The sequence below is a fragment of the Poecilia formosa genome, unplaced genomic scaffold, assembly GCF_000485575.1.
Source record: "Poecilia formosa unplaced genomic scaffold, Poecilia_formosa-5.1.2 Scaffold115, whole genome shotgun sequence".
NCBI lineage: Eukaryota > Metazoa > Chordata > Actinopteri > Cyprinodontiformes > Poeciliidae > Poecilia > Poecilia formosa.
Window position 1 is genome coordinate 1,477,597 of NW_006800054.1, and position 13,062 is coordinate 1,490,658.

The 13,062-nt window shown below is 37.4% G+C and overlaps 1 protein-coding gene across 3 annotated transcripts; it reads right to left on the minus strand.

Moving 5' to 3' along the window:
• Positions 1 to 530: 530 nt before the first annotated feature.
• Positions 531 to 5,328, minus strand: zfand2a (zinc finger, AN1-type domain 2A). Of its 3 annotated transcripts, none has more exons than XM_016675495.1 (10): positions 5,132 to 5,328; positions 4,465 to 4,560; positions 4,090 to 4,184; positions 3,418 to 3,549; positions 3,179 to 3,330; positions 2,943 to 3,071; positions 2,763 to 2,838; positions 2,600 to 2,676; positions 1,034 to 1,162; positions 531 to 852 (listed from the first exon to the last, which is right to left on the minus strand). In XM_016675495.1, the coding sequence occupies exons 2-9, from the start codon at positions 4,517 to 4,519 to the stop codon at positions 1,063 to 1,065; spliced, it is 816 nt and encodes a 271-aa protein (XP_016530981.1). In that variant the 5' UTR covers positions 4,520 to 4,560; positions 5,132 to 5,328; the 3' UTR covers positions 531 to 852; positions 1,034 to 1,062. The 3 variants fall into 3 exon arrangements, with proteins under 3 accessions (XP_016530981.1, XP_007560553.1, XP_016530982.1); XM_007560491.2 differs by having other exon boundaries at positions 1,078 to 1,162; positions 5,132 to 5,327; XM_016675496.1 differs by lacking the exon at positions 531 to 852 and adding an exon at positions 891 to 963 and having other exon boundaries at positions 1,078 to 1,162.
• Between the last annotated feature and the right edge of the window lie 7,734 nt (positions 5,329 to 13,062).

Below are 13,062 nucleotides of genomic sequence, written 5' to 3' on the forward strand. Positions count from 1 at the left end.
GATCATTTCAGTCTGAGAAGCAGAAGACAATTGGAAGTTAAAACCTGATTATCACAATTAAATTTAGTTGATTTGTTATGCTATATTTCACAGCAAAATCAGAGGTTCAACATCACTCGTACTGATGCACTCTGTGCAACTCTAATGCAGTTAACAAAAAAAACAAAAAAAAACCTGTTGATTTAATTGTCATCAACAGTGGAATTAATCATTCCCAGTTCCATTTATCTCTTGTATTACCCATGCTTTTATCTTGTTTACAATTGACTTGAAACATAATCAACCATTTTCTAATTAAAGATAGAAAGCAAAAAGCCCAAACAGATAAATTTAGGAAATGCGATCATGAATATTCCAGGTCAACACGACAAATGTGTCACACACAAACAGGCTGTGCCAGAAAACATCCTCACACACTTGCATTTCCCACTAAAAGCGTGGGCAAATTTATTCCACCTCACTCCTCTGATGGACTTCCTGATCCGCCTCAGCGGCAAGACTTGCATTAAATCACACTCAAAAGGACAAAGTTAAAATTTAAGTGCACCTTTAATTTATCCAACATCTATATGAGGCATTATAATAGAGTCATCATGATTAGCATATAAAATATTCACAAGAGCAACTAATTCAATAAAAATGACAGATCCTGCTGAAAAGTGTATGTGCTTATACGTGGAAGGTGGCAAGATTGCAGCAACTTTCAAGAGCAATTCTTCATAGAACAATCAATCATTCTGGGTACTGACATCTGAGAAGTACATTATCTAGCAAACCATTAGCACAGCTTGAAGCATAAATGGGGCTCCAAGGCTAAGAAAGGCAGCAGGTGGACTGTTTGGTCTCTCTTCCCTAAACAGAAAGGAGAAAGAAAAAAAAAAAGCCCAGTTAGAAACAAAGAACTTTCATCCACACATTTCCAAAAACCTATTAGAAATTTGATGTAAATTAGCCTTTCATCTGCTGCTGAGAACAAAAACAAACACAAAAGTTCAGAAGAGGATGGGTGTTGCCATGGCAACCGTGTACCTACATGTGTTCCCGTAAGCATGCTACTGGTGCCTAAATTCCGGGTACCTGTTGTCTCTGTTGTTGGCGTCTGTATTCTTCTTCGCTGGCGGCCAGAGCCTGAGCCAGAGCCAGGTCCTCCTGCTCCTGAGGGCTGAGAGGAAAACATCCCGAGTGAAAAACCCCACAGAGCGGACGACATGCGTAACGGTGGATCCTTGCGTTTGATTCAAGCGCAACCTCATTAAAATTACTGAAATAATCCCATCAGCCTGTTTTGTTCGACAAACACTGAAGAGCCACGCCTTAGTGATGGTTTAAATCTGTAAGCAGGGAGCGCTGCAATGGCTGTTTTTCAGGTTTCTTTGTTTGTTGGTGAACCTTCCCAAAACAAAACCTTGTTGTTTGTTTTCTCCTTTGCATTTGGTGAACGCTCCAAGAAAAATGTGCCGTTTCTGATCCACTATTAGCAATGCAGTACATCATGACTTTAATTCAGACCTGAAACAGAGCCAAGTTGGTTTCTGGACACCAACTAAGTTAGAAAAACTATTTAAAGTTTGAACAGTTTGAAAGATCATTCATATCTCTTCATACAGTGTTTTGCATTGTCACCTTTCAAATAACTCAGTTTATTTTTATCACCAATCCTATGCAACAGACGAAACCGAAGAAACAAACATAAAGTGGAAGGGGAAGGAAACGTTGTTTTCAAAGTTTATTTACAGATAAAACCTGAAAAGTGTGGCATGCTCCGTATAAATTCCAGAGAATTAGTGGCCTTCACAAGTCACAAAGATAAATAGTAGTTCACCTGTGTAAAATTTTATCTACACATAAAACCAGCTGTGCTATGGAGGCTTGAACGGTTTGTTAGAGAACATTAGCAAACAAAGAACACCGTAAAGTCCAAAGGTCACACCACACAGGACAGGGTCAGATTACAAAACTATCTCCACAGCTTTGAACACCTCACAGGCCCAACCAATACCGAGTGCCATTTTTGTCAGCATTAAACGTCGCTCAATAACTATCAGAACCAAGCAAAAGATGGAAGCTGAATAAGTGAATGTTTATAAATCCATGTAGATTCTTAAAACACCTTTAAGTCCTTTTGGAACGTTTTAATAAGCTTCGGAACAATATTACTGGATATGCTCATCATTCACAGCAACAAAGGGGAAAAATAAAAATAAAAAAAAATCAACCATAAATGACCTGGGAGACTGTAAAGCACCTGAACAGTAAAAACAGCATCTAACCAGAGATCTGGGTTTTAGCTAAAAAAAATAAATAATGCCCAGTTATAAAAGGATTCTGCATGCATTTGTGAAAAGACTTTTTCAGCATATAAAGAAAAAGTTCAGATCGCAGCTAAACAGGGACGATGAGGATCTAAGCAGCAATCCTGAAAATTAAACGCAGAAACGGCTTGCCATATATGCCAGCCATCATGCCCTGTCACTGAGAAACAACTGCAAGTCCCCATTTCATCCATATTATATACACACACATTACTGATCTACTTAATAAGCAGCTAAATGAAGAGGAAGTTAGGGAAAATCAGAGGCACTTTGTTAACGTAGCTCACCTGGGGGTTGCTTGAACAGCTGGCCTCGAATCAGCCAAAGACATCTCCAGCGCTCTTTGTAAAGCCTGCTCCTCTGTCTGAAGTGACAAGGTACAAGCAGAATGCTTGAGTTCACTTTCAATATACTGGTGGTTACTTGATTTCATCAGAGTTGTATTCATACCATGCCGGCCTGAAAGGATGCCGAGGGGGGAATTACATTCTGTGCTGAAACGGATGTAGGAATCCGCGGGGCAGAGCTGGGGGGAAAGCAGGAATACAATGTGTTAAATTAAGTCTGGTTTTAAAAGTATAAATATTCAATATGTCCATTACTGAGCAAATGCGGGGTAGCAACACTCACCCTGAGCCGTAAGCTCTGTTGTTTACAGTAACACCATTAGAAACAGGCCGAGGGTTTCCTGAAGCAGATGAACGAGAACCAGAGGCAGACGAAGAGGAAGCACCTTGGGACCTCATTACAGCAGCATGTCTATGGAGAAAAAAAACAAAAACTTAAATCACCAGTTCAATGTGATAATTCAGGAAAAAAAAAAGAAAGGAAAGCAGTTTCAAAATCCTTAGGACAACTGTACACACCCAGGTTTGGAAAGAGACTTCCCATCAGTCTTACAGTCGTGGTCTAGTGGGTGTCGATGTTTGAGACAATAATTTAAATGACACTGGTCGCAGGTGACTCGTATCATTTCCTTTTGTTTACAGCCACCTTTAGAACATTTATTTGTGAAGATCTGAAAAAAGAAAAAAAAAACACTTGTTATCACTGTTTTTGATGACATTGTGCCACATGGTTAGGAGGAATTCTGCATTACTTAAACCTTTCTCTTTCTTTGTGCAGGGTCTGATTTGCAGTCCCGGTCAATGTGCTCTCCCACTTTAATGTCGGGCATCTCGCCTCTTTTGATGGGAATGGGAGTATTACACAGCGGGCAAACTGGAACCTGGACATCCTACAAGAAAATACACAACAGTATTTAGCAAACGAAGGAGCAAACTAGAAAATGTTATATCTTTTAAAAGAATATAGATCTAAAAACATTCCAATTCAACCAATTCATTTTAAAAACCAAAGCCTGTAAAATCTACAGATTCTGATTGATTCCCCAAGCAACACTGCTACTAATCCACAAGAGTTGTTTTTATGGCTAGTTGTTGTCACAGTTTAACGTGTGTGGAATACGTTAGTAACTTCACAACAACAACAAAGCTTAGGTGAACATGATTTAGACAACACTGTGTGACCTAGGTCACATTAAAGTAAATGGAACAACGTATGACAAGATCAAATAGACATAAATGTAATTCAAAAGTAATCTAATAAAAGTAAAACCCATGGTGTAATTGTTTGTCCAGAAACATTTTGTAGTAATTGGATTTATTAATTAAAAGATGATTACGCCAAGTCAATTATTTAAATAAAGTTTTTATTGAAGAGGATAAAAATCAGGCCTAAACATGAGTTCATATTTTATTAGGTTCTATCAACTCACCTTTTTGTAGGATGATGTGCATTTGTGATTTGCATAGGTGATGTGATCCTTGCAGAAAATCTCCTGACAGGCATCACATCTCATTGGAAGAAAATCTGCAATCAACAAGCAGTATTTTATGAGGGACCAAGCTTATCAATCAATCACATTTTATTTGTATAGCATCATTCAGCAACAAGGCATTTCAAAGTGCTTCACATCATAAAAACACAAAAACGCAAAGTCACACAACATACAGTCAAGAACTGAAACATTACATTGTGTCAAGCGCCATCATTATACATCAGATTGTTGATTAATGTTGATTATCTTTCAAGTCAAACAACAGTACCAACAAAAAATGATAATGCTGTTTTTATTTGAAACTTTACTCACCTAAACGCTTGCAGGTCTTCTCAGAGCAGTGCTCTCCCAAATCTGGAAACTCCATTTTTTAAATGGGTCTTCTGACGAAAATGACAGGTTTTTATTCTGAGAAAGACAGAAATAAATAAATAAAAATAAAACTTAAATAGATGAGAAGCTAGCAGTTCTTAGAACTAGTCTCCATTGTAATAACAATGAGGCTTTGAGGATAGTCATGAGTCACATGATTATCAGTCTGCAGACCAACAATGAGTTTGCTAAATTATGAGCAAGCGGCTAAGCTAACTTCGATCAGACTCACAGATGATCGATTACGTAACTAATAGCTCAAGTTATCCACTATTGTGTTAGACAAACAGAACACAAGAACTTCAAAATGAGAGAGATTTTTTGCGATAAGTAATACATGTTCACAATGTAACATGTATGAATTACAGTAACAGTATATAGAAATTAAGCAACTACTTAATTTCTTCAAAGTGAGCAATAACACATATTTCTTGCTAACTCGACAGAAACACCGACACCACACAGTATGCTTCTCCATAAATGTCAATAACAAAATACTAAAAATAAATCTTGAATATTTATGGTTAGAATGTATTCTCACGCCTGGCTTCTTTGCTACGCTAGCAAGATGATCAGCTAACCTCAGCTTTTTTTCAGGTTTACTCACCAGTCGCGGTTTTCTTCCCGGTCTTTGGTTTTGTAAAAAGAAAATCACTGTATTCTTCCAGCCAATATAACTATATTTTTCCCCAAAGTGTTTTAGTCTGTAGTTTAGTTACAGAGCTCCTGACGTCCGCTGCCTTGTTTGTGAAGCTCCTCGTCTGTTTAGCTGTGTCACGCACTGTCCACTTACGTCATGACGCCGCTGATGTCATACTCGCTACGTCGTAATGGAAGACGTGGTTTTTAAGGCGGTCGTAGAAATTTCAAGAAAACTCTAGAATGACCCAGATTGTTCAAGTAAAATTATGGAAATTGTGTTTAGTAAATCTGAAATAGAATCTCCTATTGAGAAAAGTAAAATCTGACTGGAAGCGTTTTTTTACAAGCTTGTCACTTGTTTCAAATACTGCTGAAGAAAGTGGAAAAGAAAGTCTATAAAAACAGCTATCACAACGAGCAACAACATTCAGAGGTTAAATAAAACTTTACAATCGGTGGGCATTGGTAAGTGTGGCATGGACGTATAGAGAAACATTTAAACAAGAACTAAGGAAATATAATGTTGACATATTAAAGATGAATGTTGCCTAAACACGAACAAATGAGTAAAATATTATTATTTTTTAAGTAAACAGGATAACAAGGATGAATAGATGAAGAGACGTACTCGGTTAACACTTCAGCACAGTAGATTCAAGAAGAAAATTCAGATGGTAAATTGAAACAATTTTAAAATAAGAACAACTAGTCATGACAGTGCTAAAATTGCGTGTTTCCTTTTTAAAATGTTTGAGTTAATATTTAGTTACACATAAAATGAGTTCAACATTACTGGATAGACTGTAACATGTCAGAGAATAAAATAACATACAATAATGGCAAATATAACAGAAATAATAATCATCATCAAAAAATAGCAACAGTTCAAACTTTCCTTCCTTTTGACCTTTTTAATTCTTGCACTCAAATAAAAATCACATTATCATAAATTAATATTTATACCTTCATATTATATACACTCACTTGCTAAAGCTGTTGCCAACATAGTATTTAAAACTTCACTGAAACAACACAAGTCTTCTCCATGTAAGGATTTAAAAGCCATTAATTTGGACAGTTGACATTACATTCCCAAGCTCTGTTAGTTAATGCATTTATGGTTTCATTGGATTTGTGTGACACAAATTCTCTTAAAATCTAAACTTTTAATGAGCTTAGCAGCCCTGAAACAAAAAGACATTATTTGCATCTCTACTCTTTTAAATGCAGAGTAGGCTACTCTAATTTTGATTGATACAATCATGATCAATCCGCTTGATATGATTTTGGTCTCCAGCTGTGACCTTTCTGTCATTTATGTAAATGCACTCAGCAAGGTACTTGTACCCTAATTAATTTGGATTTTACAATTGGTCTTCACTTCAACAGTCTGTATTCAGTCTGACAAGACTGGAATTAAATGCTAGGTATGTTTATTAGCATAGGCAAATGAGACATTTTGAATAAAATGACATGAAAGTTGTGTTGATAGAAAATAATAATACACAACATCATGATAATATTAGTGCTGGTCCACAATTCTGCATTACGACTAATGCATACTGTACTGCATTAGGCTACCATAAATACACTCATTAAGGAAATTTGTTTTGCATTGAGACAACTCAAAACAGATTTGGCATGATTATAAATGAAGGCTTTTCTGCCCATAGTGGAAGAAGACATTAAATGAAACATAACAACCTGAATGCATCAAGTGACTTCTATCATATACTATTAACTAATGTATGATTTTCCTTTTTTTTTTGTTTAATGCAAGAAGCATAGTTTGGAATAAAAATAATAATAAAAAAATGAAATTTAGCACAGTGTATTATATTTCCCTTTGTTCTCTGTCCCTAACACTTTGACAGATAAAAACACACTGTACTACAACACCATAAATGCTTATATATGTTGTTTTTGTGGAGTGACTGCAGCACATGGGCTTGAATGGTGGAGTAGTGGACAGGACTGCAGAAAAAAAAACATAAAAAAATCCAGGTTTGACTAAACATCTGCGATCTTTCTGAATAGCATTCATGCTCTCCATGTGCATATAGCTTTTCTTCAGATGTCCAAGGTTTCTCTGAATTTTGATTAGGTGTGAGTGTGTATGCATGTTTGTCCTGTGCGTCTCTGGGTTTCCCCTTTGATGCAGCGTCAACCTGTCCGGAATGTACTCTGTTTCCCTCTGTAAAACACTGCACAGCCAGTAGACAAATGATTGCTGCAGCTCAACAGTTACAATTTTTTAGTTTTCAGTGGTTCCTAACTATTCTCAGATTACATCTATACATAATATCATAAGTAATGCATATAATTCCCTGGTCAATGAAGTTCTTAAATTACTACTGACTGGTTCTCTGACAAAGTGATTGTTAATGACCCATCAGCTAAAGAAATATTTATCTGCTTTCTATGTGTTAAATAATTGAATGCCCAATGAGTATTTGAAAGTACAAAAGTTCACGAAAATGTGCATAACTCACTTTTATTAAAAAGTGTGATAGAGCCATATAATTTCAATCTTACACTCTGACATCAATAATTTAAACTCAAGTCCAAATCCAATAAAATGTACAAAGAATGTGCTTTAGATGTTAAATTCAGGATTGGGCTGTTACCCCAGATGTGAGCGCACTTTGGGTTAAAACTGATTTCAGTATTGTTTTTTATGGGACACAGGTTACCCCTTAAGAAAATGTTGGCTTTAAAAGACTTATCAAACAACATTTTGGTTGTGTGCCAGGCTTGAGAGCGTCTTTCCAAGATTTACCAGATGGTGGCAGCACTTCATGAAAAGTACAGCTCAGAGAAGGAAAGAAAAAACAAAACAAAACACGACGAACAAGGAAATCACCATAATTGTGACCACTAGAAATATTACATGTCTATATAGTCATGACAGCCTGGGATCTAAAGTTTTCCTTTTTATTATATATTTCCAACTTAAAGCCGGGGACGAGCAGAAAACTCTTCACAAAGTCACCAACTCGTTATATGTAATTGGAGTGCCCATTTATCTATAATTTCCTTTAAACATGTACAAAGTGGTGCCTTGCAAAAAAATGACAGTGCCAGTTTTTGGCTTTTAACAGTTTACAAACAAAGGTTCAATCTGTATTTTGTGATTTTAAATGACAGACTATGTGCAATATGAAGTGAGAGGACCTAAAAGGTCCCACTCTCAACTCTTTTGCAGCTCCAAACCAATCTCTTTTAGGTATTCTCCCTGTAATTAGCTGATCAGCTTCCATGTCTCTGAGAAACAGAGCAAAAGCATCCTGACAGCGTGATGTTACCAGCCGCTGTCAGGTTTCCTAATGGGGACAGAGGGCTCAGAGTGATTCAACGAATTAGATGTTGTTCTTTTGTGACTTCTTGGATGAGTCGTTTCACTGCTGGAGTAATATGAGAAGGTTCACCACTGTTCCATGTTTTCTTTATGTGTAAAATGGCTTACACTGCAAGCTGCTGGATTCCCAAAGCACTAATAATCGATCTGCTACTCTTTCAAGACTAATGGCTGTCAGTGACTTTGTTTCTCATCTGTTCTATAATTGTTCTTGCTTGGCTCGTGATGTGTTGCTTTCCTATTGTTGGACAAGTTATGTTTAAGCAATTTATTGAGTCTGCAGGTCTGGCAGTAATTAGTGTTAGTAAAATTAAAGTAAGCTTTTTCATAAACATTGCACATACATTGCAGTGAATGTAAGTTAACACTTGGGGCAAAGAAATTCTTGCACAAGCCCAGGTTGGTTTGGGTAGCGTTCCTACCTTAATAAATGACATGAGCATTTGAGAAACATTGTCTGTATTTATTCAAGTGATGTGCTTTTCAAAATGTTTCAAAATGTGCTAATAAAAAGTAAAACCAAAAAAGAGCTGTAAGGAAGTAAAAATATTTGTAAGTATGTGTCCAGTTTTCGTGCACTTTCCCAGCAAAAGGCTATGCATCACATTGTTACCACTGATAGTCTGTCCTGGTGTTATGTGCTCTCTATATGGTGAAGCAGAATGACTCCTCAGACCAGGCTGCCCTCTTCCCTTGCTCCATTCTCAATTTTTGATACTTATCTGCCTACTCTTGAAGGCTTTTTCCATTGGGTAGGGGTCAGCATGGGCACCCTGACTGATCTGCCATGTCAGATCTTCAATTCTGCAAGCACACACACACACATGCACGCACTCACGGACACTCCCACAAAAAACATACAATGTGTAATCTGATATCTTTCAACCAGAACCAAAACAGTCTTCATATGCGACTTGAGCTGAGGTAGCTCAGCCACTAGAGGGCAGAATAGGTCTTCCTGGCTAAACACTGGTTTTGATGCTTTGAGAATTCAACACACTCTCATGGCAGGGTCAAGGATACAAAGGCTTAGGTGTTAGACAGAGGTGTTTAAAGAGATGTTGTAACAAAGATGAACCTAGGAGTGCTAGGACACTTGTGTTTTTGTGCAATTTCCGTTATTGAATGCCGAAGTCAACAAGAAAATCCAAACATCTTTCCTGTACTTTGTTTTTTTCCCTTTCTTTCAGATTGTAAAAATCCATGCACACGTCATTAAAGTCTATGTTTTGTTAATTAACTCATTTTTCTTTCAAAGTAAATTTCAAAGATTTACTTTGAAAGAGTAATGGCTTGTGCACTTACAGAACTGTCTATGAAATACTCTGTTTAAATCGAAGAAGTTGTGACATTGTCAGCAATCCTCTTCCAAGTAGTATGCAGCGGGAAACACTAAACGCAGAAGCACAGCAACTTTTAAAAACAACACCTTTGGAAGGTGGCTCCAAGTTTTTTTTTTTTTGTGTGTGTGTTTAATCTTCAGTTAACAACTGATGTTAAAGTGTGCATCTCTAAGAAATGTTCTCTGCAAACAGTGAGCAGTCGTTTGAAAGTCAGGAGAGTGCAATTATCTCCAAATGCACCCCCTTCGGTACAAATGCGATGTTAGAAGTTTGGAGGTTTGGTCGCTGTAGAAAAAGCTTTGGTTGAAACTATCCAATCATATTTTAGCGCAAGTCCTGTACGCACATGCAGAGATTAATGCGCACATGATCCATAACACAGAGTGACAGGACTACTTGTTTAAATGCACCTATTCAGATTTTCACCAATCCATATCCATTTGGGATTATATCAGGGTGGCTTAAAATTGGGTGAGGCAACACTCCCCCCCCCTCTTTCCCTCCCCCATATTCCTGTAGAGTTGAATTATTAGATTGAAGTTGAATAATAAGCACTGAGTCAAACAGCACACCCTTCGTCTGCGGAGCTGTAATTAACGGGGGCAAAACGCAGGCGGTGGCGAAGGGAGGAAAAAAAAATGCAAATTATTCCACACAAAGGCTTCTCACAAATTGGCGTCACCATTTCTCAAATTATATCATTACTATATTTTGAAAATGTTAATCTGTTGAGCGGATTTCCCGGGGGAGTTGAGTAAATTAGTTCTATTTCCGAGACTGCCTCTCTGCAAAGGCACGGCAGCGACAAGCACCTCTGATTTGCTGATTACAATTAGACTCCCCAGTTTGGGCTCCTTCAAGCATTGATAATTTTCGGCATATTAAGCACGTTTTAGCAAAGGTGATAAGTCAGTTTTAATTGAAATGAAATTATTATTCTAATGGAAGTTTGGTTATTATTATTAGGAGGCACTAGTCATTCTCAGCTTCATTTTTAATATATAAATGCCGGAGAGTGGAAGAAAAAAAAAGATTTTGAAGGGCATTAGGGTGTCAGGATTGAATGAGGTAATTTGAAGGGAATTACTTTCTCTTCTATCAGAAATGAACTGAATTAAAAGTCCAAATCAATCGCTTTCACTTCTCCATTCTACTTTGACAGCGGCACAATTACAGATAATTAGATGGGAGGAAACTTTTAATTGTGGGATTAGAGGGAGAGAGAATTCGGAGGATCAGAGAGAAAATTTCTAGGCAGAGTTTCTTCCTTAAAATCGAATCAAAGGATTTGCGAGCTTAAGATGGCACCCAGCTTTTCTATTTTTTTTACCCTGCTGTTTAATTGGAACTGCATCTAGTTCATCCAAATCATCCAAAACAATTAATTTTTATTTAATTCTATAATTATCATCAAATCGAATAATGTGCAACCTAATTTAGATAGTTAAAAATTAACGTGCGTGAAGTTAATTGAGTAATTAAACTCCTAAACTGCTGCCTATTAATTTGCCTGCCTAATTAAAAATGAATGTGATTCTGTGCTGCTAAAGTAGGCATCATTATTGGATGGACTGGTTGATAAGTCCTGTGTCTTATTTTGGGAATGGGGATTTGGGTGGATCATGTGAACACCTATGTTAGGTTGGCATGCTGAATTTCACTTTTCTGCTTTATCTGTTATGGATAAAGCGAGTGCGCAGCTGCAAAAATCCTCGGGCTCCAACGAGAGGACTTCAAGAACGCAAGATGGTGTCATTCACGACATGTACTTGGAAGAAAGTGGAGGATAAACACCAAAAAGAGAAAACTTTTATAGACATGGTACAAACCTGAGAGCAAAGTTTGAGTGTTATGGGAAGACTTTCTTGTCTTTCTTCACCTCTGCGCTGAGTGGTGGATTTAGCCCATACCCAAGCATCCACCATAAAAGTTCCCTTCAGAGACTGTAGCTGAATTTAGTACGTCCATAAGTTATGTCAAATAGAGGAGACATGGAGCGCGTAACGTCAAACTTCCGTCTTCAACGAGACTTTGAAACAAATTCTAATCAACACAGAAGTTTTATAAACGCAAAGTGTGACGAGTGATACAAAAGGTGAAGCGCAAAGGAGGGAAGCAACCATGAAGAAGACCAATACTTCAACTTTTACGTATTTAGTAATGTGAGTTATTGCATTGAACTGTAAAAGGATGAAGATCTCACAGTGTCTGAATAGCTGTCAGGGTACACCGACTTTCTCTCCTGTATCTAATCTCTTTGCAAGTAAATCAATTAGCCCATATACAATATTTTTCTATTGATTGAGATCAACAGCGTGTTGTCATCCTACCAACTCCAAAGGAGAAGAAATGTTTCACATTTGAAGAAAAAAACAAAACAAAACATTTCCCCCTTTGAACAGTTGCCATGAACAGACACACACACACACACACACACACACACACACACACGCACACACACACACAAAAGGTAACAAGGCAGGGCAGCACCGCATCTGAATGCTGGCCTTGTTCGCCTTATTATCGGGTTAATTAAAGCTAGAATCTGACAATGTCACCCGTTGTAGAAAAACGGATTTGAATGCTGCGTCTCTGGAGACTGTGTCAAGGGGCTGCTTTGCACTGAGCCCCTGAGCTCCTCAGCTGGGGTGATGCACACAAATATATATATATTCTCTGACCTCCTACATATGTAGGTGACGGGAAGCAATTATTGAATTTTTGATGTTCAAAATTGAATGACTGGGGAGGAATAATTCATAAGATTGTGTCCGTGTGGGCTGAAATTAAAAGTTAAAAACACAAAAGAGTGAGCGCTCGCAGCTGTTAAAAAAAAAAGAAAAAAAAAGAGACTAAGATGGATAAACGGCCGAGATCATTTCTGAGGAGTTCATTAAAATGGAGGGCTACACGCTGAAATGCAGAGGGTTGTTATTTGGGCTTGGGGTCAAGTGACGAGCAGATTATATACTTCCTCATAATAATATTAATTAAACAATTTGCATGCTAATAGGGTAACAATTATAGCAGCTTCTGTTGAGAGATTCAGGTTATTACAACATGCCAATCCAGGAGCCAAGGGTCAGGGAGGGAGTGGGGTGTGAAATTTCAACTCTGATTAACATTATGACAGTGCCAGACTTGGGATAAATAAAGTCGAATTAATTATTTGTAAATAATAATAATAATAATAAT

Coding starts and splice junctions, on each gene's coding strand:
- zfand2a (XM_007560491.2), bottom strand. CDS start 4,519: ATGGAGTTTCCAGATTTGGGAGAGCACTGCTCTGAGAAGACCTGCAAG. Junction 3,331..3,417: donor CTGCACAAAGAAAGAGAAAG/GTTTAAGTAATG, acceptor TTCTTTTTTCAG/ATCTTCACAAATAAATGTTC. Junction 2,839..2,942: donor AACAGAGCTTACGGCTCAGG/GTGAGTGTTGCT, acceptor CTTTCCCCCCAG/CTCTGCCCCGCGGATTCCTA.